The sequence below is a fragment of the Gallus gallus genome, chromosome 8 (genome assembly GCF_016699485.2).
Source record: "Gallus gallus isolate bGalGal1 chromosome 8, bGalGal1.mat.broiler.GRCg7b, whole genome shotgun sequence".
NCBI lineage: Eukaryota > Metazoa > Chordata > Aves > Galliformes > Phasianidae > Gallus > Gallus gallus.
The window spans coordinates 946,045-971,183 of NC_052539.1; the positions used below are offsets into that span (position 1 = coordinate 946,045).

The following is a 25,139-nucleotide window of genomic DNA, read 5'->3' on the forward strand; positions in this document are numbered from 1 at the left end:
TCTCACTGACCAGTTGCAAATGAGAAACATGAACACTTTTCCTCCCCACTTGATTTTCGAAGAATCGTAGAATCATAGAATATGACAGATTATGCCTACTGGTAGCGTATTGAAACTAGTACACCACGTCTTTTACTGTACAGCAGTCACAGGGATCAAAATTATCAGGCTAACATGAACTGTGAGCATTACTTCACCAGCATTATATCAAAGAAAAATGGAATGTGCATATGTTAACTGAATATATATATATATATCTGTAAATTGAAATAAAGTTTCCTGGCAGCAGAAAGGCAGTTCTAAAGATGCATATATATGTTACACTAAGTGCTGTAGGTAAAAGAAAATATACAATCTATTTACAGGCTGCTAGATCAGACAAACAGCAAAAGAAGTATATACATATTGTGTGCATAACCTACTCAAACATGGACTGGTATAGCAATTTCTTAATGAACGTATAAACAGGCACACACGTTGTTTCAGATGCACTACACCAACAACCTGTGGGCCCGTTATGTGCCCAACACAATCAGCAGTGCACCTTAGAAAAGTCACGGGGACCTGGCCCCTCCCACGTATACAAAAAATGAACATTTTACACCCTGTTCTACAACTGTCTGATTATACGTTAAGTTAACTTCAAGCCCTCGAAGAACTTCTACGTCATTGCGTCCAGTGTTTCATTACTGCAAAGAAACATACCATAATCTCTTTTACTAATTTAATAAACTACACCTCTAAAGCATCAGTGGTGTTGCTACAAAATGGAAGTGTGTTTGAGAACCTCAGTGCCCTAATGGCTAGATACTATCTTCTAGATTACAGTTGAAGTGTCTCAATGGCCAATTAGAATGCCTTTGGCCTTGTGTCAGTGTTGTCCGTTAGCACAGATACTCACTTATGATGATAGAAGACCATCTTCTTGATGTATTTATAGCCTGGCGATATCCCAGTTTACATGTCCTAGACGAAACAAGCCGAATTATCATACTCTTCACTTTTTAAATAGGGTCTCTACTTCTCTGATCACCCTAATAACCTTTCCTGCATTTATTCTGAGCTCAGACTCAGAGCTGAGCAATCAGACCTACACACATCGCAGCTGTGCCTTGTATAATGATATTGATACTTTCCTAATTTTTATTTTTCTGAATAAAACCACATATTGCTTGTGATTAATTACTAAGAGGCAGTAGCATTCTATACTTACCATAGGTTTGTTTTTGTTTTTTTTTGTTTTGTTTTTTTTTCAAACGAGGCTGTCATGCCAGCTGCAATTCAGATGGCTGTGATAAGTATGCTTTCTATTCAGCACACATTTCAGTTTTCAAGCTCTTTTCTGGACCAATTGTTCCTCATGTCTGAAATAAAACTGGGTTAATACTTACCTTAGAAATGTGTCAGAAATGGCTCTTAAATAATACTTCTCTTCCTTCTTTTTTTTTTTTCCTCTCCTGTTTCAACTGTTTTAGGAGGCTCTCACCACAATTGTCAAACTCAAAATTTATCTGGTCTTGAATAAAACAGCTCCATCCCAAGGTGCCGACTAGTTACAGTACCCTGAGCTGAATTCAGTACTAGTTTTGAATGCTCACCACTTATGTCAGAACAAAGCTTTTTTTTTTTTAATCTACCACTGTAGATTTAAACATGCTGAAGTTTGACAGTTCTGTCCTCTGTATGCAATATTTTTAATATGAGGAAGATTTTTCTGTGTCTTGCTTTATAGTCATCTCAAATATGCAAAAAAGACATGCATTTCTATCAGCAGAAACTGAGCCTCCAATACTCGTGAAAGGTTTACAACTGCAAATGCTTCAGTTCCATCAGGTCTGCCAATAGCAACCAGCCTTTGACGTCATGCCATGGTCGGTCACACTAACCTGCCTGAAACAAACCTCACTTCCATTGCAGATAAACGTCTGCTGTTGTCCATATTACATTGATTAACATGTACGTGCCATTCATTCATACTTCTTCTCATAGTTCATTTTTACTGAGCATGTAATGTGCTATTACTCTGCTGCTGTATACATTTTGTATACATTTCTGTTCTTCCTTGAAAGACTGTGAATGCTTCGGGCACTCCAACCGGTGCAGTTACATCGAGCTGCTCAATACGGTCATTTGCGTGAGCTGTAAGCACAACACTAGAGGTCAGCACTGTGAGTTATGCAGGCTGGGCTACTTCAGAAATGCTTCTGCAGAGCTGGACGATGAAAATGTGTGCATAGGTCAGTCCCGGGGGTAACTGTGGCTTTTTTTCTGTGCCTTTTCAGCTACTGGCAGCTGCTAGGGACTGCTGCTGCTTAATTGCTAGTTGAGCCAGAATGAGCTTTTTCAATAGATAAGAACATCTGTGTAGACTTTACGTCGTGTTGCTTTAGTTGTCACTGTAGCCCCAAGGAAGTATTTTGGATCTGTGCATGATGATGAAATCCCTTGTCTAAGGGCCCTGGGAAGACACTCCTGGGAAGTCCAGAGAAGCTGACTCTGTTAGCCTGCAGCAGGGAGCTGTACATCTGTGAAAACAAGCTTTTGGGTCATAAATCCCTGTTCCCAGTCTAACTTTCAAAATTATTAGTATATTCATGAACACTTGCAGAAGACCTACAGAATTTGCCAGGTACATGAATAGAAGAAGGGGGTTGGTGTTTGTTAACCCCTTTTCATAGAATCATAAAATAGCATGGGTTGAAAAGGAACTCAAAGATCATCTAGTTTCAACCACCCTGCCGTGGAAAAGATTGCCAGCTGCAAGGCCAGACTGCCCAGAGCCACAGGCTGCCTAGCCTGGCCTTGAATGCCTCCAAGGATGGAGCATCCACAACCTCTCTGGACAACCTGTTCCAGTGCATCACCACCCTCTGAGGGAAAAAATTCCTCCTACTATCTAACCTAAATCTCCCCTGTCTTAGTTTAAAACCATTCCCCCTTGTCCTATCACTATCCACTCATAAACAGCCGTTCCCCCTCCTGTTTATACACTCCCTTCAAGTACTGGAAGGCCACAGTGAGGTCTCCTCGGAGCCTTCTCTTCTCCATCTTTTATTAATTTAAATTTTAAAAGAGCATATAGCTCCAGATTCTACTCACAGGCACAGTGCTGCTAACTCCACTCTCCTTCGAGAAGAAACTCAAATTATGCCTCTGTGATTAGAATTTGTCAGATCAGTTTGACATAATGTCAATTTAAACATAGGAAACCAAGATGAAAGCAGGGCTCTAAACCCAAAATCTGATGTAACTATCCAAAAAACAGAAGTGAAGCATATGTCAGAACAAAATAATAAATAGCACAGTACAAAAAATGTCACACAAGAAGAATACATATTGTTCTCTTATCACCTCAAGTCAGTACATAGAAAACAATAGGACAGTAGGTGAAGACCAAGGACAGTCAATAAAAGGTTCACTACTGGCTTCATACAACATCCAGTAGTGAACGCACCGCCACAAAAGGCATTATTCAAACAACCAATTGACAATTTCATTATGTAGTGTTGCTTATAGACACAAGCACAAGAATAACATTTTCTGAATTTCCATTGTGAATAGTTTTTCTTTCCATTTTCTAAGAAGGAAAAGAAAAATAAAGAAAAAAAAAGATTTTCATACCAAAATAGGCTAGAGGTGAATAAGTTAAATTGTAATATTCTTTATAATCCATTCCTGAGATACAATCCAGACATTTTTTAGGTTGCTACTATTTGTTTCAGTCTACAGCTTGTCAGATTTACATTTTATTTTGTGATAAACACCTGGATTCATCCATGCACTGCATTTCACATGTCCTTCTTTTAACTTTGCTTGGCAACACATTCAGAAAATGCATGATCTCCTTTGACATTAATTAGTCTGAGCTAATATAAACTTCAGTAGGCAAGTCATGATTTCTTGTATGACTGTGCTGAGGAAGTTAACCCAATCAAATGTTATCAGTAAAAGCACTGTCCTTCATATTTGTTTGATGTAAATGAGGGACAGCATTGATACGACATCAGGGCTATATAATTTCAGCTGTCTAAATAGGCCTAATAAGCATGATACTCTGGGATTTTTCATCAGCTCATGCAGTAAATTGTTTTCCCACGTATGCTTGAAGTGCTAAGTTAGCATCTGTAGCTATATCCCTAAGAATGGGAAGTTAATAAACCAGGAGTAAAAAATGAGTACATTTTTAATTCATTTGCAAATACTATATATTGAATGTCTTAGTACTGTGCATTTCACAGTGGCCCAGACACTAAGGAAGGGAAATAAAATAAACTTTCATTTATCAAGAGTCTTAAAAAAAAAAAAAATAGGTCCATATAGATCCTACCTTAAAGCACACAAAATTCTCATGGGTTCCCATGCGAGATGACTACAGGATCAACACACTTTTGCTAGATATTATGTAATTTGTTTAAATAAATAATATTCTTATAGGTCTAGGACAGCTTTGAAAATCATAGTGATCATACTGCATACAAAATCCTTGTTTCTCAGCTGATTCACCAGTTTAGCACTTTCATACAATTGCTGGCATAAAACCAGTGGAATGCAATGGATACCAAAGAACTTTTTAGGGGAGGGAATGAAAACAAACAAACGCACAAGAAGTTTGCGCTTCAAGTGCTTTCCTGATGCGGGGCTGCTAAGATTTAATCCTGCAAAGTGTGGGGCGTGTTTTCAATGCAGAGAGCGAATGGATTCACCATCCTGCTGCATCAAACACATAGAGTCTTGCTCTATTGGAAACGCTCATTTCTCTTCTGAGAGCAGTGTTTTGAATTTTAAGTATGATTAGAACATTACGTTAACAGTAACATTTTAATAATCAGAATTTCAGAGACTACAAATCTTATTCCCATGAAAAGTCTAATTTTTCCAGTTTAACTCTTTTCTCTTCAGCTACATATACAGAAAGTTCAAAGATATGTAGATAAGATAGGTTATTGGCAGCTAGCAGGGGTTTGGCTCTGATTTATCAAAACTATATAGGTAGTTTTGATATATATATATATATATATATGGTAAGTACATGGATAACGTGAATCTTAGTCAGTGCTATCTAAACAATGAAAATGTTCATTTTTAAAACCAGAGGCATTAGAAAGCATTCAAATATTGAGAGGGGTTTTTGTTGTTGTCGTTTGCTTTTTTTTTTTTTTTTTGCTTTTTTTTTAATATAAAGCGAATGCAACATACTGTACAGTGGGCTTATATTTTATTCCATTATGCTCTTAATTTTTTAGAAATAAATTTTATTTCCTAAAATGAAATATCAAATGTTTGTGGATTTGTCAGTTGAATTCCAAATTACGTTCAGTGGACAACCCAATTTCTAAATAAGTCGTGCTATTTTAATATCAAAAATAATTCACTGGGCACGCTTGTGGTGGAATTTAGCAGAATTGGAAGAACTTTATTTTTACAAGCTCTTGATCAAGTCCTAACAACTCTGTTTCAGTGAATGCATACACTGGTAAGCATGAATAGCATCAAAAACCTCCAAGTGGACCCAGAGTAATACATCATTTCATTTGCTTTTATAACAAATACTGAAATAGTGATTATTGTCTCACATGTAAGATTCAACCTTGTGGTCACCTGGTCTTAAGCCCCAGTTAATATCTGTGAAAACTTAATAAATACCAATGATAAATGCATTAAGTGTTGTTCTGTAGCCACTGTCAACCCAGAATGATAGCAGTAAGCTCCAGCTCATTTTCCCTTTTTTTTTTTTTTTTTTTTTAACTTATTCACAGAATTTCATTAATATAATGCATCTCAGTGAAAAGATGACTACTGCTGTTATCTTTCCATCCGTTATAGTCACCAAATCGAGGTTAGGAGGAAGATTCCTACTCAGCTGGATCAGCAGAACCTAGTTTTTTTTCCTACCCTGGAGCCTGGTGTGTTCTTGCGAAAACAGTCTGGAAATGTTACTTAATCACCTATTGCTGCAAGGTCATAATGATACCCACCATCTTCCTTTGGCACACTGGAATTGGGGCTTTTGATCTTTTTAACGTCTCAGATATTTGGCAGGTGATGGGAAGTGTTGTACAGCCTGTCATATAGCATTGGACAATGAGCTTGGATGTTCTGTTGGCCTTTCTAGGTTACAGACTTGAGTCAACTGCGTATTGGGAAAGACACAGGCTAGACTGAGTGACTATATGTTCCCAGGTCTGTGCTCTGATTTGACCTACCACTTTTACAAAAAAGGCTTGATATAAATTTTATTTTTTGGTAGAACACAATATGGGCACAGTACTTATAACATATTAATATGATAATTCAGTAGAAAAGCTTTTGCTGACTCAGTGTCAGGTTCTTGTTCCGTGGCCAGTTTAACACTATGTATCTATAGCACTCAATAGCACTGGCCACACATTTTTTTCAAAAATACTTCTTTTTAATTGCTGCAGGTCTGTTTCGTTCAACTTAGTTACTTCTAATGTTTAAGAACAGGGCCATCTGTTTCTAACGAAATTCCAAGCCTTTTGCCCTTCAAGATTTTCTATAAACACCTTAAACATATGTGACTTATTACATTCAATATGTAACTCCATTCTATGTCTATTTACATAAATACTTTGTACATCTGATTAACATCAGAATTGCCAGCTTTTCAAGTGGCACCCATCACAGTATAATTGTGCTATCTTACACAATATTTTTGGTATTACAGCATTCAGCTTCATTAATGAATGTTGCTAGCTAATGGACTATATTATTTTTCTGGATATCCAGCTGCCAAAGGTAACTTCTCTTCCTCAGCATGCCAAATGTTCAAAGTGTCATCTGTAATTAATGGCTATTAGACACCGATACGACAGATGACAAATGTCTTTCTTGCAATGTTTTTTTTTTTCCTGACACAGATTTTCCATTGTATTTTTTAATATTTTCCTTCCCAGTTCAACTACATTTTGTCATTTTCAATTTCGCTGAATTTTAACCTAATACTGGGGAAAAATTGCGAAAGGTGGTCAAAGCAGAAGTGATTCTCAGACACACAAAGCCAGATTCCCAGCAGGTTGCTCAGATTCAAGAATCAATTTGTATGTCTTTTGCCTTCAACAGCAGCTGAGATCAGGCGCTGCCAAAATCCAAGTGTGTCTGCAGTTTTGGGTGATAGAGGAGTTACTCTGGGTCTACATGGGTCTACAAAAATTAAGATAAGACCACTTGAAGAAAAAAGTTTGAAGAATGAGAATGCCAAAAAAATGAGCTCTGCTAGCTAATGTCTTCTTCGCTTAGCTAGCTGAAAGCTGAATGCTAATATTCTAATCACAATAAAGAAAAGGGCTGTGGTTGAAGAAGATATATTCCCCTACAGTAACTGTTGTGGGAGGAAATAGGTTGCCCTAGTCTTACTTTAATTAGGTCAATACACATGTGGAAAATATACAGCAGAGAAAGAGCCTCAATGCATCTTCCATCTGCCCACGGGGAGATGAGAGAAATGCAAACAGCAACATAAAGCAAGTTCTGATAAGTTTTGCATTACATTCCTTCTCACCTCTGCTTATCACTGTGGGAAATGTAAAAGGTTTATTAATGTCACTGATAAATACAGTCTCATCAATTTAATGACAGATATCCACAAAGATTACTATACTACTCCAAATAATAAAGGAAGACTATCTTGGAAATAACTAAAGTGCATTTATATAGCCTTCTGAAGCCATTCAGCATTTCTAAAACCATTGAGTAATATACAGATAAACCTATCTTAATGATGTGAAACATTTTGCCCTAATGGCACATTGATATGTAAAGCTTACCTAATGTTTGTTAAATTGTCAATAACATTCCTACTAGAACAGAATCTGTTACAATCACTTACCCTCAAAGAACAGGTATCTTCTGCCTTCACATCTTTGTGTTTACCTTTTCTCTTCATATCATAAAATGCCTCTTCCTGAAATGACATATGCAAACAAATAAATGGACTATAGTAATTATAGTCACTACTCCTGATATTGTTCATAGACAGTCTTCCTTTACCTGTAACACTGGAAATGCAGCCTTTATGGTATTAAATGAATTATCACTTCATGTAGACCTGAATCCAGTGTGTGTGTGTTGTCTTGTTTCTGCAGACTGTTATTGTAACCCTTTTGGTTCAGTCCATGATCGCTGTAATGACAGAGGATTTTGTGAGTGTAAGGAGGGAGCATCAGGGCCTAAATGTGATAAATGTCTGCCGGGATATATCTGGCACAGCTTGGGCTGTCAACGTAAGTAACTCAGAGTTGCCCCTCTTCTGCAGCTTCGCTGCCTCTACGTCTGTGTGCTATCATGTACAGCTACTTAAGAGCAGAAAATAAGCAAAACCTCTGCAGGTTGCCAGAATGCCATACTGCCTGAACCTTCCTGGAGACTCCCAGATGAGGACAGTAGATTGGCTGTGCCATTCATTAATTTTAGTATGCTTTCAGTGTCTTTGCTCTTGCTAATTCTTGCAAGAGTTTCCACTGAAATGTATGTGTCTTGCTGTCTGTGAAAAATGTTTTGTGTACTAACATATCAGCATATTAAATCCAACCTCTAAATTCTTCCTAGAAGACAAAAGGTAATTTTTTTGCATGCTCTTTTTTTTGTTTTTTAACCTCAACTTCAACCTTTTTGATTAACTACACTTTCACACCTTAGAACTAAGCCTTTGAGCAATACAATTGTAAAATGCTGGCTTATTGTATGTTATAATTAGTGAAAACTACAGAAAAGTTAATTTTAAAATATAATTGAAAAAAACTTCCTTAAAAATAATAACTGAAATTTGGTGCAAACATTGTTAGCAGCAGGTGTTGTTTCAGCAGTTAGTTGGATGTTCAGGTACTTTTCTTGTTAGCAGGTCTTGTAAACACGAGTGGAAATATCCCGTCAGTACACACTGGATTAGGTTTTCATTGTCAGTTTCTTTTGTTTTGTTGCAACTGTTTTGATCACCTACTTCCAGAAAATCTATAGAGACCTCTCATGATTTTTTTTCACCTTTTCACAAGAAAATCAATGTGATTCTCTGCAGCAGAATCTGAATAAAAGCATAGCAAACATTTGTGTTCACACCAGGCATTTAAATAAGATATTAAGTAGCTAAGATACTGAAAGGGGCTGAAGGTCTGTGTACTGTTTTGTATAGTCATATAATTAATATAGCAATGGATATAATAGGCTGTCAGACCAATTGCTTATTAACTGCACTGTTTCCTATCTTTATGATTCGGACATTATAACCCCAATAATGTTCTTCTAATGAGGATTTTTTGAGCCCAACATATAATTAGCCTGATTTTAGCTGAGTCAGACTATTTGTAAAAGTTGTAGACAGTTTCTGGCAATGCAAGCTAGTGCTTTTCTGTTTGCTGACAGAACCAATTAAGTGTCCCTCTCTACGTTGTAATTTTCTGAACAAATCTCCATCTGATTGTGTTACTGTCAGATAACCCCCACGTTTCATCAACTTATCTGATCAAGTTCAGAATTAAAACTCAATGCAGCTGTCAGTTTTATGGAACAGACACAGAACTTAAATCTTGCTTCAAGTCTTTTCATGGAGGAACAGAATTCCAATTCATTTAACTTTGCAGCGTGGCAATTTTAGCTTGTTTATCTTCCCACTGAAATCTAAACAACTTACTGGCAAACAAGCGAGCACCAGTATACAGAAAAAATAACAACTCATTCTTCTGCCTTAACAGAGCACAAAAGAATTATTTGTCTGGACTTGTAGCGTATGGTCATATGGGTTTCCCTTGAACTTACACTGCACAGAAATATAAATATGCTAAGATGGATAAACACAGCACACCAGTATGTGTTTGTTTACTTTTGTCATATGTAGCCTATTGGTACCATTACAAAAAACTATTTGCATGGATCTTTGGTGCTAAACATGGTTGATTTAGGACAATCAGAAGCTTTACCTGCTAACGAAATTAAATCTATACTGTAGCTAGTTTAATTATTCTAATGGTGGTGGTAATAAATGAAATGGCTTAGTATCAGGTATTAGTGAACCTATCTGGGAAAAACAGTGCTAAAAATCCTGTTGAGTTCTAAGGCTCACAATACATCATTTGATAAATTACTGTTCAGAGTCTCCCTTGTACAACACATGGCTGAAAGACACAGAAGCTATTATCCCCAGAAGTATTCATTTAGGTACCGCACTCTTACTGATTTCATCTAAAACCTTTGAGGCTCTAGGTAGAGCGCTCATCACTTGCTTCTCTGGGCATACAGAGGTCAGATGCAATTTAAGACTTTGCCTCCCAGATAAAAAGCACCATGATAACTACTGCTATCTTACTGAATTCAGGGTTTATGCTACACAGACACAACAGTCAGCCAGGGTCTTGTTAGAACAAGAAGGTTTGCTGCCCTCAGAAAAAGAGAATCAGAACAGATGCAGCTGTGACTCTGTGCTCACACCTGGACCCATCCATGGTGTGGGCGGAGTGTGGGGAAAGCAGCCAGGGCTCAGCACTCCGCCACTCTTCCACATACCTCCAATGGTTTTCTCACTTGCACGCATATGGAGATCAAAGTGAGAGGAATGAATTCAGAAGAGAATGCTCTGGTCCTGAAACTCGTTTAGAATTTCAGAAAGATGGGAAACAGGATAGCTGTATTTAATTTTTGCGTTTTATAGCAATTAAGCCATTTGCTTTAAAAAGGAATGTGAAAAGAGAAGAAAACAAAGCTCTAAACCTAGAAAGAAATTTAACCAGCAATGACAGTTGTTTTGGGCCAAGGTACAGTTCATAGTGATAAGAGGAACCCATAACAAAAAGTAGAATTATTTGCACAGAATTGACTGAGCCTGAACAAAGAAAAAGTTTCTCTTTTGACAGTCCCAACTTAGCAGCGTAATTCTAATCTGCTTAAGACATGGCCTTCCCATGCAGAAAAAGGTGATATAATTCAATATCTTCCTTCATATGGTTAATGAGTAAAAGGGATGTTGGAGTTACCAAGGATAACTTGCACTCAGAAGTTCAATTCAGTGCATTATTTATTGACAATCCTTGATTTAAAATGTCTTGTTTCAGTTTTCAGGCAGATGCCTTATGTCGACCTCGAAATAGTTGCTTTTATTTCAGCCTTTCATTATTTTTTCCTATTTCAAATATTTTTTATTGAGGCAGGAAGATTACAATTACACTCTTATCTTAAAAGCTCAAATTGTGCTCAGTGCTTGTATCTGGACTGAACTTTTATCTCTCAGCAGCCTGCTAGATAATTCATATTCTGTTACAGTGTGCATTTGATTTCTTATATAATTTAAATATTTTTTTGGTCTGCAGTTTATCACATGCTACTAATGTGAGAACCCCAGGCATTTGATCAAAATCATCACACAGATTGAATTTCAAAAGAAAGTCAGACCTGAAGTTGTGACCCTGTGAATTATATTAGCATCAGCTTTTGGAAGTTTGTGATCAGTATTCGACAATAAAAGATGTGTTACTATCCTTTTCTTAAAATACATCACATTCTTCTTTCCAGACTTATTAAATATATAAATGCAATGGTCTCTCCTCTTGAAGATTAGCAAGTTTTTATAGATATTTATACACAGATCTATCTGTTAGCCCTTCTATATGCATACATTGACTTTCTGCGTGGGGAAATATGACACAAATTCAGAACTGGAAAGCCTTGTTTTCCAGTTCACCTTTGCAACTGCCTGTGTGCCTGAACACACAGAATCCATTTCTATCTTATTACATCCTTCTACCAGTGGCAGTTTTAATGCTTTTATCTTGCCAGGATATAGCAGGATTTCCTTCTGCTCATGTGCTGTGCAGACTTCTAGTTCTGGTCTGTTTTGGTGCCAGGACTGGTGCTCCCAAGTGCACTGCCACTTTGGAGCCAGAGGGAAATAAAACACAGATAGAACTGACTGAAAGGTACCAAGTTCTGAGCAATGCTGTCTCCCCAAGGAACAATTTTTCCTAGCTCTTTCTACACAAAATACTGCTTTCACAATACCTGTTTTACATGATTGTTATGCAGAATGAAGAAATTGTGTGTATATAGGGATTTGGATGTCAGAGAAACACTCTGCTTCAAACTACTCTAAATTTAAATGCAAAATAATTCTCCTTAAACCAATCCAGAATCCCACAGCTTCAACTCAAGGCGAAGTATGACTTACAGGTATAATAACAAGCAAGGCAAAATTACAAACAAAATTACAGAGTTATCAGACCTGATTCTCAGGTGATTCAAAACGCTGATTCCATTAACCTCAGTGGAAGCATGGTGGCTTACTACACATGCTGAAATCCTGGGTCTTTTAGAGCTGAGAAAAGACAATGTGAATATGTTCATTATCACATTAATTCCAAAATACATGGCCCACAAAACAGCCATGCAGATATAGCGATACATAGATAATTTTTTAAAAACAAAGTATGAGTATTACGGAAAGATATTACTTTTTAATGAAATGTTGGATTTAAAGGAGAAACAGAAGGCTAATCTCTCTCTACAGAGAGGGTATTTTAGACATCAAAAAAAAAAAAAAAAACCCAGAACACAAACATTGTATTTTACAAAAAGGATGAAATAAACCATCTTTCCTCTATGAGGAGCAAAGACAAGATGAAAACATAAGATACTTTCTATATATAGGTATTACAAAGATTCACGTGGTTACCATAACATGGTCAGTTGGAATAAAGTCTCAGACTGCTCTTAACACTGCCTCATTAAAATCTGTCAAACATCGTGAAAATGGAGCAACCTGCAAAGAAAAAATGGGTTAGAGAGACATATGTAAGTGCTCAAAGACATTATCTAAAGCATCTCTGTGCTGGAAGGAAAGCCTCTGTGAATAGGATAAGGATTGTGAGTTAGGTAACACCTGTGTGGGGGGCAGCTCAAGGAAATAATGGGTCATAAAACAAACAGAAGGAGGAATAGCACAGGGGACTAGTTCACATAAGTTAACACCTTGCTAAGAGGCATGAGGCTCTTAATAGACCGCAGCTCTTCAGCTCAAGAGCTCTGACAACCAAGTGATCAGATCTGCTTTCTCTGAAGTGAACAGAAAGTGAGCATCAACATCTGTATGTTTGACTTTTATTAGAAACTTTTTCCCCCTGCAAGGTAAAGGATTGGATTGGTGCAAAGAAGTTCTACTCTTGATCTTCTCTTGAACTCCCAGGTTCAAAGCTTCAAAGCTGCTGTTCCACAGCTGTCCAAACTGCTCTAATGGCAGGTGCTGCAATCCCACTCCTCCCAGTTTTAATCCCATATCTCTAGAAATATCTCAGGCACTTGTTGGACTGTCACGGAACCATTTCAGAGCTAAACCAGCAGGATAATAGCCAAACAAGAATTTTCTGGTGCATTGAAAAAGCAGGAGCAGCCAGGGAGAGCAGCCCATCCTCTGCTGCAAGGGAAGTACCCTGACAGCTGGGCTGCAATGGGCTGCCCCACAGCAGCTTTCTCCTCTCCATCATCAGATCAGTCACGTGATAGTTCCTGGTATTTGTACCAGATAAAGCCACACAGTTTCAGATAAACAAGCATGTGGAAAATAGGGAGACATCTTAAAAACAAAAAAAATCAACTGTTCTATATTCTCTCCACCCTTCACTCCAAAAAAAAAAAGCCACCACCTAGCGTACAGAACAATACTCTTGCATTGAAATGGCATAGGAACTTACAGACAGAAAACATATTATTCTACATGCAGGGACAAAATGAACAATAGCAATGGGTTTGAGTAGAGTGCATTTCAGAATAGGCCAATTTGATAAGAGGGAATCGCATTTCTAGGTACTACAGTATTTTTGGCTCTATGTCAAAAGCAGCATTCTGAATAACCAAATAATGGGAAATTCATAAGTTAAACAAGTAGCATTACTTGTTTTCTTTAGTCAGATGATTTTAAAATGGTTAATATTTGATAGCACAATGATAAATATTTTAATACAGTATATTGCAGTCAGTTAGGAATAGATCAAAAATATACCAAGTAATCTCCGTAAGATAAACTTTTATTAGGCACATGAAATAGAACATAAAGCTTGATAGCAATTACTGTTTAATCTATTCACATTTGGAAACATGTTGAAGAGAAAACTTACAAAGCAGTTAATTGTTGTGAATTATTAAGTGTTCGGTTGAACAGTGATGAGCAGGTCTTATCCTCTGAAAATCTGTCATGTTTTCCTTGTAAACCTGCTCAGTGGCCATAACTATAATTTACCTGCTCAGTATGTTTTTATGTGGACAGAAATAAAAAGAACCGCACCACCACAGACACACTCAGATGAGACATTTTTATAAAGAGGCCTTAAAAGGATCATTTTAGGAGCAAGTTAAATAATTTCCATCCTACTTAACTGGAGTTAAAAACTACTGACCCGAAGCAATTGAAGATAGTCGACACTTCCTGCCATGCCATCAATACCACTGACAGCAGTGCTGACACCAGAACCTACCGATAATTAAAGCTTCAGTATTTAGGGTTTTAACTTCATTTACATGTCTGCAAATATATCTCTCCCCAGAGATCTTTCTGTTCATGCTGATGGCAATGTGAAAATCAAAGTTTAGTTGATAGGTGTGAACTTGAAAGGTGCTGACTGTCTTCCCTAACAGAAGCTAGCCTCCCCCATTGCAGGTAAAATTTAAAATTAAAATAAAGGCTGTTAATATTATGTATTAATAAATGGGAACCAATGAAGCAGGTATACCTATATTCAGTCTACCTGTAAATAGCTGATGACTCAAAACTACTTAAAGATGTACTGCTACTATCTGAGGTACTTCCCAAAAAATCTGAATTTCTTTATTCGTTAACAGTATGTTCTGAGTTATCTATGGAGGTGCAAAACATCTCAAACATTTTGAAGGAATTCAGTTGAGCTAAAGGATATTTATTATTTAGTATCAATATGTTGAGTACTTCAGCAGTCGATTTCTAAAATAATCAAGGCCTTTCAAGATCTCAACTCCTAATTAGAATGCTTAACAGAACTATTTTTTAAACTGTATTTTTCCATTTCCACTTCTGAGCATCTTATCTAGCTTGTAGTAAAGTTGGTCTTCAAAACCTGTGTGGCATGTGATTATCTTCACATTTCTAGGTCTGTAGAACCTAGGATATCTTGGGTAGAAACCTGAGGAAGTGCAACCGGGGATCAGTTTACCCTGGTATCATGTATCTGACAGTAGTATTTCACACAGCATAGGTGTCCAAACTCTAAGAAGCTACATGGTAGGGACATTCTTAGCAGAAGAATTCATCAGTACCTTCTTACTTGGTCTTGATGAGCCTTGGGTCCACTGATTTGTCTAGTCACTTCTAAATGACAATAATAAATACAATAATTCTTCAATTGGCTGACTGACAATTTCGTATTTTCCTAGTTCTCTACAAGAGATGTAATAATAAACAAATAATCATTTCCAATTCATCTTTTCCACAATATTCATGATTTTATAAATGTCTATTGTATTTTCCTTCAATATATCTCCCCTTTCATAAACTAAGTAGTCATAATCCATTTAATCCTCCTTTTACCAGTAACTGTCTGTATCTATGATCAGAAGACTACTTTTTTTATTAATACCATATATCTTGTCAATACTTCATGTAGTATTAAAGAGATTGTTGCATCGTATGGCGACAGTATAGTGTTTTCTATTTCATCTTTTTTCCTAAACTAAAAAAGAAAATCAAGATTTTATTTGCCTCTTTGACTGATGCAGACTATTATGTAAAAACTGTCAGTAAATTACCCAGAACTACTTTTAAGGTCTTTCCTAAATGGTAGAAGTCAAGTAGCTATATGGGTGGAAGTTTTTGCTAGGCATTACTTGCCAAAACTGAAATTCACTTGTGATTTTATTTTATTATCACCCAGCAGCTTAAAAATGCTTCTGATCATCTTTACAGCACGACGCTTTGATAATGTGAACAAACTTTATTAAGTTAATCTTCATTCACTTTTCTAGCACAGTTCTGCATGTGTAATTCCTGACACAAGTCTTGCAGAACTGAGTGGTAGTCTCTTTTCAATTGTAATAACTGATCTTCATTCTTATCCCATTTCCCATTATTTATTCCATGATTAATGACACTTGACAAAACTGATATTTCTTTCATGATAGTTTGGTGTATCTGAAAAACAATGCTGAGAGATCTCATGAAGTGCTTTTGGAGACTGATGTTATCAATTTGATCATCTGTGTCCACACGCTGCTTACTGATTCCTTCAGAAAATCATCAACTAAGTTTCCATGACACTATATCCTTCTATTCCCCTCTACACAAAAAAATTAACAAGTTCATCCCTGCTTATCATACTTGTTCAATTATTTGCTAATTCTGTCCTTCCTTACAGTTCTTATCAAATCACTTCCTGCTGAAGTCCTTACTAGTCTGAAGTTCTTCTCAATCTCTTTGGAGCTCTTTAGAAAAATTTCATCTGCTGAAGTTCCTTCCCATAACTAATAAAGTCAGTCCTGACAATTCAATTAGTAAAATCACAGGTAACAGAAAATAGTTTCTGCTTTTTTTCAAAATCCTAGGATCAATATTATTTGCTTCCTGTAACCCGATAGAATAAAGCGTTCTCAAATTTTTAAGAATGGTTTGTGCAGACTTGGAAATGCCTTTAGAATATGCCCCCATCAGGAGAAGCAGTGACATGGTAACCTCCTGAAGCTCTTCCACATACTGAATACTTGATAATTTTTTTTCCACAGCTATACCTGATACACCATTCATTTGCCCTTCAGACTTATAGGAAAGCTTATACTACTGATGTGACTTCAAAAACAAATTAATTACTGATTTTATGACTTCAGTACATTGCCCTAATTCATTTCTGGCCTTCCTTGGTGCCTTAACATGTTCTTATAATTAATATCCTAGAATTGATTCTCTCTTCTTTTTTACTTCATTTCATTATAATTTCAGAATTTTTCTTCTATACTGTTTGTAAATAGATCTGTTGATATTTTTTTCTTTGTTTTGATACTCACTTAAATCTATAACGTGACTGGCTTGCCAAATCATCTGTAGTCATGGTGCCCCTCTGGCTTCCTTCTTGCTGATAAGTGCCTACCTACGTAATCCTCCCAGGGGATGTACTAACCCCTGCAATGACTTCAGATTCACCTTGTATTTAAGCATGTAAGTAAATATTTCATCAACAAACATGCGAACAATAAAAATGAGGAACAAAATCATAAGTGCCAGTCCATGTTTTTAGCCAGAAATTTGACTGCTCCTCAAATAAGAACAATGAAAGTGAATAAAGTTTCGCAGGATTCGGGCAAAATGTATTTAGCAGGGAATGAAAGCCCAAACACAAGTGTTGTGATATTCGGTACAACAGTAATGGTATCGTTCCTTTCAGTTTATTTCATCACTGTGCATTTTTGAGATAATTTTGCTGATTATGAATGGCTCTTCCCTTGCATTGGACTATATCCAGTGGCAAAATCATTAAAATAAACTTTAAATGGGAGCCAAGTCAAGCCTGTTATAATTATCTTGGTTATTCTAAGGAGAATAATTAAGTTGTTAATAAAAGTTTTACTATGATGATCAGGTGAGAAGAGAAAGATGTGACAGCACTGGATGTTTTCTACAGAGAAAAAAGAAGAGTTTGATCGTAACTCAGATGTTGATAATTAATGTCTGTAGGATCTCTGTCAGCTTGGTGAATTACAAAGGGACCATGTTCATTAACATCTCTTATTACAATACACAGCTGGGGCGCACGATGATTAAAGCATTATGCCCAAAACTAGCATGCGGATTTTTATAACTCCAGCTTGGACAAGTACTTCTTTATATGCTATTTTCTTCTACTCTTTTCTTTCTAATAACTGTCTTTTTGTTCAGATAGAACTGCAAAACCACATATTGACAATTATGTGGACGCCACTGGCTGATCCTAGAGACAATATTTTGATTTGTACATCTCTTTGTAGATCAATTTAAACACAATATTTCCTCTCTAAACTTAGTGCAGTAAATTTGAAAATCTTCTGTACTTTGTAAACATACATGGATCCTGTTTATTTTCCTTATGTACAAAGAATAAACTATAAAAAAAATCTGCTGATAAAGAGAAATACTGTTCCAGCTTAGGAGGTCAGCAATGGAACTGTATAGTGAGCATCTCTGAATTGCTGAACAATCAAATTTAAAGGCTTATCCAATGGGCTCAAAAATCTATTCTTGCACTTCAAAACTGCTAGGTTATAAGGAGCTTAGCCAAAAACCCTTTGGAGGAGGAACTGTCACCTGAAAAGTTATTTACATTCATCTTAACTAGCACCCAAGCAACTATAGGTCAGGAATGCACAAAAAATTAGAATCAAAATTGCTCCCAGCTGTTACTCATATATACTAGCCATTTTCAGCTCCCATGCACACTGATTGATGCAGGAACAACAAACACCTCTAGTACAGAAGAACACATCTGTGTTCTGATAATGAAAACGCTTCATCGCTGAGCTCCAAATATTATATATGCTTAAGATGGGAAATGAATTTCCCTTTAAAGTCAAAATATCTTGAAATAGGACTCCTACTTTGAAGAGTTTAGACTATCATTTCCAAGGAGAGTAAAGAGTTTTAGCACACGTCACTCTTTCTTTAAGAACTGAAGCTGCATTTTGAGAGAGAGGCAATAAGCACTGCGTAGAGTCCAGGGAGAACATGTTACTCTTAAAAGGTTCAGAAAACCAGCTTACTTCCTACTGATTTCAAGAACAGGAGAATCCCAAAATGAGATTTAAACTGGGACCGTTATTGCAAGGAAATTTATATTGAGGGCAAAAATAACACTCTTAAATCAGCCCCATTGTGATGACATTATACAGCAAATTGCAGCTCTCTGCAAGACTTCAGTTATAAAGAAAAAAATCCTATTCCACACATATTTACAGACAAATTACAAAATTGTATTACAATGCAAATGTCTCAAAAAAAAAAGAGCCAGGTGTTTTGAAACGACTCAAATTACATGTGCACACATGCCATTTGGTACACTGGGAAGGCACATGAAACAAAGGCTCTATGTGCACAGCATAGTTTCTACACTGACTTGGAAATTTGGATCCAGATTTATACCACCCATCAAAATATAGCCATATACTGCTATAATTTTTATGCAATGACCTGAGAGATCTGCTTGTTCATGCAAAACCCTCACTGATATAACACACAAAAGCTGCTTAGAGAAGTGTACTTCGGTTATGTCGTATATTCAGTGGCACAATGACAACTTAACGATGCTACAGCCCACGCCTGCTCTGCAACATTAGAAGACCTGAAGTATACAGCAGGCAGAAAACACTAAGCCAGCTCAAATGTGTTGTGTACCTCCCGCACCTTCTCCCACCCATCCTGGCTTTGGCCCAAATCCCTCTGTCCCAGCTCCAGCTCCTCCTCTTCAGCATTCATCTTTCTTTGAGCTTAGCAAATATTCATTCTGTAGCTTTCTTGCAGACTTCAGAAAGGCATCTTCTCACTCATATGTGCCATCTTACCACTTGGCAAAAGTTCTCTCAAAGAGCATTTCACACTCCCCCCATGCTCTTATTTCAATGTCCCTATGTTTGAAACCTGATAAGGAACCCTGCAGGAGTCTATCCTGCCCAAGACCATCTGTCTGTGCAGAGATTGGCCTGTAACACGATGGCTGCCTGAGCTTGCCATGTGGCTCCATGGAGCAGGGAGAAGCTCAGTGTTTGATCTCTCATGAAGGTTCAAGGATAGAGTAGTCCTACAAAATGTCATCCTACCTGGAATTACAGCCTTTTCGCATCTTCCAATGTCATGTGTACATATGTATCCACCACCCAACACGTTACACAGGCATGCTGCAAACACTGGTTCTTCACATAGGAGGAGGTGCAAAGGAATATGTGCAGTCCTGGGGGAGATCAGTGATCAGAGGAAGGCAGACTTCCATTGCAGACTCTGCCAAAGCTGCCGAAAGAGAAGGACAAACACAATAGGAGTTACGGATGTACAGCGTCTGTAAGGTTGGGTCCTGCATAGGGGAGATGTCTGGGGACACAGGAAGGAGTGGACTGGAAAAGATAACCTTGTTGGGACATTCAGCTTTTTATCTGAATGTTATTTAGCAGAACTCTATTTTCATTTTCTCTAAGAATCCTTCAAAGAAATATACTGTCACTTAAAAAAAAATAAAAATAATAAGCATTTTAGAAATACATTTTCATAAAAATTGAACATTTTGTGTGTGACGCTTCCATATCTAAAATAAAAGTGAGTGTATGAGTTAGTAACATTGCTATCTTCAGGGCTCTGAATAAGTGGGAGAAAAAAGTCAGTTTTGGCTGTTCAGACTCACATGTGAGTGGAAGACTTTTTGAGTAGTGCTATCATCTCTTTTTATCATGAACGCTGAAGGTATTGATACGACATCTCTATAGAAACATAACACACTGATTATAGAGGAACATACTCAAACTGTGTCCAGATCGATGTAGATGTCTTATTTTTCAACACTGATACAACTTGGCATTCTGAAAATTGGAGAAAATACATGTAAATAAAATAAAGCAAGTAATTCTAAGTGAAATCATATTTTGCAGTTATCTATTCCCTGATGATCTCACGTTACTTCAGTCTTCACTAGTAATTAAATTCTAATTTAAATCCTAACCTTTGCACATCAGAAGTTATGCAAGAACTTTCCCTCTGTCATGTACAAAAGGAAATAGTTTTTACTCTTTTAAGAGCCCTGTAACTGGATTCTTTGATATCTCATTTCTCTCAATAATTTGTCCAAGTGTGATCAGTACCCATATTCAGTGATGCTATCTTTAGTCCATGTGACAGTATGAGGATCTTTTCTGACAGTAACTCATAAAATTTTATTACAATCCTGTTACCTTCAAATTAACTCAATTGTAATAGCTGCATAATATTTTTGTGTAAAAAATGTAGATCAGTCTGTCTGTCCATCTTCAAATCAGTCAATCCCAAAACATATTATGAATTTTAATTGTGTACGTACCAAAACATCACTTTTGGAAAGACAAATCAATAATCAGAGCCTTCAAAATTTTGTTAAGAGGCAGTATAGTTAAACCAAGATAGCAATTTTCTAATGCGTTTTGGTACAAGTGTCTTTTAGACATTTATGCTGAATGACATGATAATATAAGCTTAAAAAAAAGGTAATTTTAACTAAAGCACTGGCTAAGTTGATCCTGTTGGTTATACCTGTGCAGTGTATTGCAGCTAAGCTAGTGCACCTGAAAAGGATCATTAGGAAAGACCAGCATCTATTATCCATCTGCAGTCCATCTATTACCCAATTGCCTGCCCTGTTGTGAAGATAAATGCACACTGATACCTAGAGCTAGCCTGTGTGTAGCAATAAATATTGTTGGTGAAAACTATCATGAAGTACTTAATAGCTTTAATTATTTGACGCATTAATTTATTACTTCTCATTTTTGCTGAGCGGTAAAAGCCAACTGATCGCACCACCTTATTGCTCTGGTATTCCAGTGAAAGGAGTAGGAAAATAAAGCACTCCACCAGTCAAAATCCCACTTAATAGACAGCATGTTATCACCCAGTATGTTTCAGAAAGAAATTATGACATAAGATCATGAGATCATACCTTGAGTTCATTTTAATGAGAGAAAAATGTAAGTAAAATCAAAGCCAGGATAAAGCACAGGAGACAGTAAAGTTTTGCAAGTATTTCTTATCTTCCTGATATATGAACATAAAGTAGCCTAAGATTTAACTGGTCAGATTTGAAGAAGGCATACACATCATCATTATTCCTAATTGTCAGAATATTTAAACATTTTATGCAATTGCATGTGCCACTTATAAGCAGATAAGATTGCATATTCCTTTTTTAACTTCTAGTTAGTAAATGGTTTTCAATCGGAGACTCTCCAAATTCCCTTGGAAACAGTGATCAACTCTACTGTTGCATACATCTGAAAAAACAGTACGATGTAGTAAACAGAACGGGAATGCACAGGACCTGGGTTTGAACCCTTCTTTTGTTAGGGCAGGCAAACCATTTGACTTCCCTTGGCATCAACCTCTCTATTGTTCACTAGCAGCAATAACTCTTACTCACTCTGAAGAGTTTTGTGAGACCTACAGGGGCAATGTTTTTATCCCCACTCCAGAGTTAGCTCAACAAAAGCACTCCAAACACTTTCATCCACTTTCAACACAATATGTCAATGTAAATTCCCAGCATTTTTGCTTTAACAAAAAAATTTTATCCTTCAGATTTCAGATACTTTGCAGGAGCTATATAAATGTATTACCTTTACATTGTAGCTAATCTTCACAAACTCTCAAAGTTCACCTGCTGACTGATCCTAGGGCACTTATGTTGCACATTTGTGTTTTGTTCTTCCATAGTAGAGTATTATCCTAGCACCTTATGCAAACTTTCAGTTTTTGAAAAATACATGCAAGAGAAATGCAAATGCATCACAAGAACTTGGCTTTAGCCTTACTTATGGTTACCCTAACATAGCTGAAAGTCGCAATTAAATAATACAGAAATATCTCCTTATCTATCGATTACTTAAGAGCTTCCTTTCCCTTTGATAGTTACATGCACATCCCATTTTAATCTCTTTGCTATTTATGGTAGTGTAATTTAAGATTACAGGTGTTTCCATTTGGAGGACATCACAGTGAAGCTTCCAACAGACATTGCTCACAACTTCGCACTTTTTATAGGAGTCACCTCCAATGCTTATTGTACAACAGCATTGTATTACAGCAGATGTCAAATGCAGGCAAGGAAGTGGTGCACGGTGGGGAACCTGCAGGCTAACCATGAAAGTTACAATCTGCAGGGACCTCAAGGTATTTGGGGAACCAAAACTCACCCACCGACTGTACACAGGGCCTCTTGATAACCACCGCGTCTTCTGTATCCAAGGGGTCATTATGCTTAACCAGTTTTTATTGATAGTGGCTACATCAAAACCCAGACTTAAATAAATAAGTAGCCATAAGGGAAGAAGACAGATTGTTTATGAGTGTTCATTTATCTCCAGGAAAATAGAAATAACGGCCCCACAGCTTACTACTTTGTTAGTGAAATATGAATGATAGGGACATGTAGTGTCCCTTTTGAACAAATAAAGCTATGATGTAGCTTATTGCTTTCCTGAGATTATCCTAAAATATGGAAAGAGTCATATTGAGACAGTGGTGCTCCTCCATAAGCAAAACAATAAAAAATATGGGGAACTTTTTTCTTCCCCTGGAGAATCCTTCTCTTTTGGACAAGTAAAAAACAAAACCATCCAAATCATACAACTGAAAGGTTAATTAACTACTTCCAAAAACCTTCCAATCTTTCTTGATTTCATCTCAACAGTAATTCTTAGATGACTAAATCTGCATTTGTTTCCGGCCATTTTAACAAGCAATCTGGTGTTGTTTCTGATAAGACTGTTATGACTCCTTGATCAGGCGAGTATATGTATTCCCCAATTCTCCCCATCTTTCTGACAGATTTGATGTATTTCTTCTCATTATCTTTTATTAATTAAATCCAAGAATTTTAGATAAAATGAGAAATGGAAAATGATAAAGTAGTCACAAGATGTGAAATAGAGCAACATCTGCTGTCCTTTCACCATGTTAAAAAAATAAAATAAAATTGTTCTATGGTGGAATTTACGTTTCCAGTAGCAAAATCATGAGCTATGTTTACCCACATGGATGCTAGGATAAACTGGAACCTATTTGCAGGAGAGGAGAATCACCATCCGTTCCGTGGCTGCACACAGGGAAGAACTCTGAACAGTAGCTACGTCTTCTGGTAGGAAGTCTGAAGACTTTTCCTGCAATTTGAGAAGCAGCAGCATAACTTTGGAGTGAAAATTGTGCAGAAAGACCAGAAATTACATATAGACAAACAATCCAAGGACTCTACCAGAAACTTGCACAGTAAATGCAGTTTATTCATGATGCATCTATCACTTACTCTGACGATTTGATAAAGCTGGTTTAATTTTTATTTTTATTTTTAAAAGTGCGCTTGTGCCCCAAACTGGCATTTCTGAGACAAGTCAAGATGGAGATGTCTGCCCTTAGAAACTATTCTCACTTGGTCAGCATTTATTCCCTTGTACTGTTTACAGTTTTATTAATCACAAATTGTTTCAACTTTGCACCAGAGATCTTTGTATTAATATCTGTCATTTTATGGCAGTAAGTTTGACACAGTAAAGTATGCCTTAGGCTTGTACTTGTCCACACTGATTTACTTTGTCTCGACTTCAGAATGTGCCTTGCACATGCATAAACAGAAACCAGTTTCCTACTTATACTACCTAAGCATTTAGCTCATCTTGATTTGGCAGTGTCTTGAGATAGTTTTATTTAACCCAGTTCAGCAAATAGTCAATTGCTGTCACTTCAAAAAATAAAAAATTATGGATATATTTAAAGGAGCAATAACTGGTTTTTATTTAAGATATCTGATTGATTTAAAACCTCTGAATAAGTCTGATAAACACTCTGACATATGTTCATATTGTGTGTGTGTGTGTATATATATATATGTATATTTGGCAGTAAATTTAACTGAGAACATTAAATTCTAACAATAGTCTAATAGTAGACCTAATTGAGAGAAAGCTAGGAAAAGATATCTTAGTGATGAAACCTCCAAGTGAGCTACTGAACACTCTTTATTCAAGTCAGTATGACACAGATGTTAAACAAGTTTGAGGTTTTGTCATGCAGTGTGCAACAGTAACTGTAACAGCAATTGTAGTCAGTGTCTCAGAAGCCTGACTACTTAAAAACTTAACCCATGCCTTTAAATACTCATTCCTAATATTTACTTGATATGGCCAAAATCTCATGAAAGACAGTGGAGCTCCACATAAAGACCCTTAAAACATAACAAGAATAGAATTAAGGTTCTTTCATAGTGTATAAAAATAATGTCATTTGAAAAAGACTGTTTTGAATGCCCCAGCTCCAGTAATGTCACTTTGACAAACTGTAGGAAAAATATTACTTGTACCTTCATGACTGCAGAGGTTTTCTTGTGCATGTTTGCAACTTATACATATAGATGGCTATATTGCTAGCCATACACAAG

The 25,139-nt window shown here is 36.7% G+C and overlaps 1 protein-coding gene and 1 long non-coding RNA gene across 13 annotated transcripts in view; one reads left to right on the forward strand and one right to left on the reverse strand.

Annotated features, from left to right (window-relative positions):
• The window catches only part of NTNG1 (netrin G1), a 145,270-nt gene that overhangs the window by 114,709 nt on the left and 5,422 nt on the right, over positions 1 to 25,139 (forward strand). For 5 of the 12 annotated variants that reach the window (XM_015290342.4, XM_015290343.4, XM_046944679.1 and 2 more), the window contains 2 exons: positions 2,070 to 2,237; positions 8,103 to 8,240. The exons of 3 other annotated variants lie outside the window; for them this stretch is intronic. In XM_015290342.4, coding sequence (XP_015145828.1) covers positions 2,070 to 2,237; positions 8,103 to 8,240 — 306 coding nt within the window. The remainder of the gene's footprint in view (positions 1 to 2,069; positions 2,238 to 8,102; positions 8,241 to 25,139) is intronic. 4 more of the 12 variants (XM_015290344.4, XM_015290346.4, XM_015290345.4 and 1 more) reach the window with 2 other exon arrangements.
• Positions 1,133 to 20,096, reverse strand: LOC112532928. The gene is made up of 6 exons (XR_003076526.2): positions 19,795 to 20,096; positions 12,671 to 12,757; positions 12,221 to 12,313; positions 8,008 to 8,139; positions 7,847 to 7,921; positions 1,133 to 2,525 (listed from the first exon to the last, which is right to left on the reverse strand). It is a non-coding gene; the product is annotated as an uncharacterized LOC112532928 (long non-coding RNA).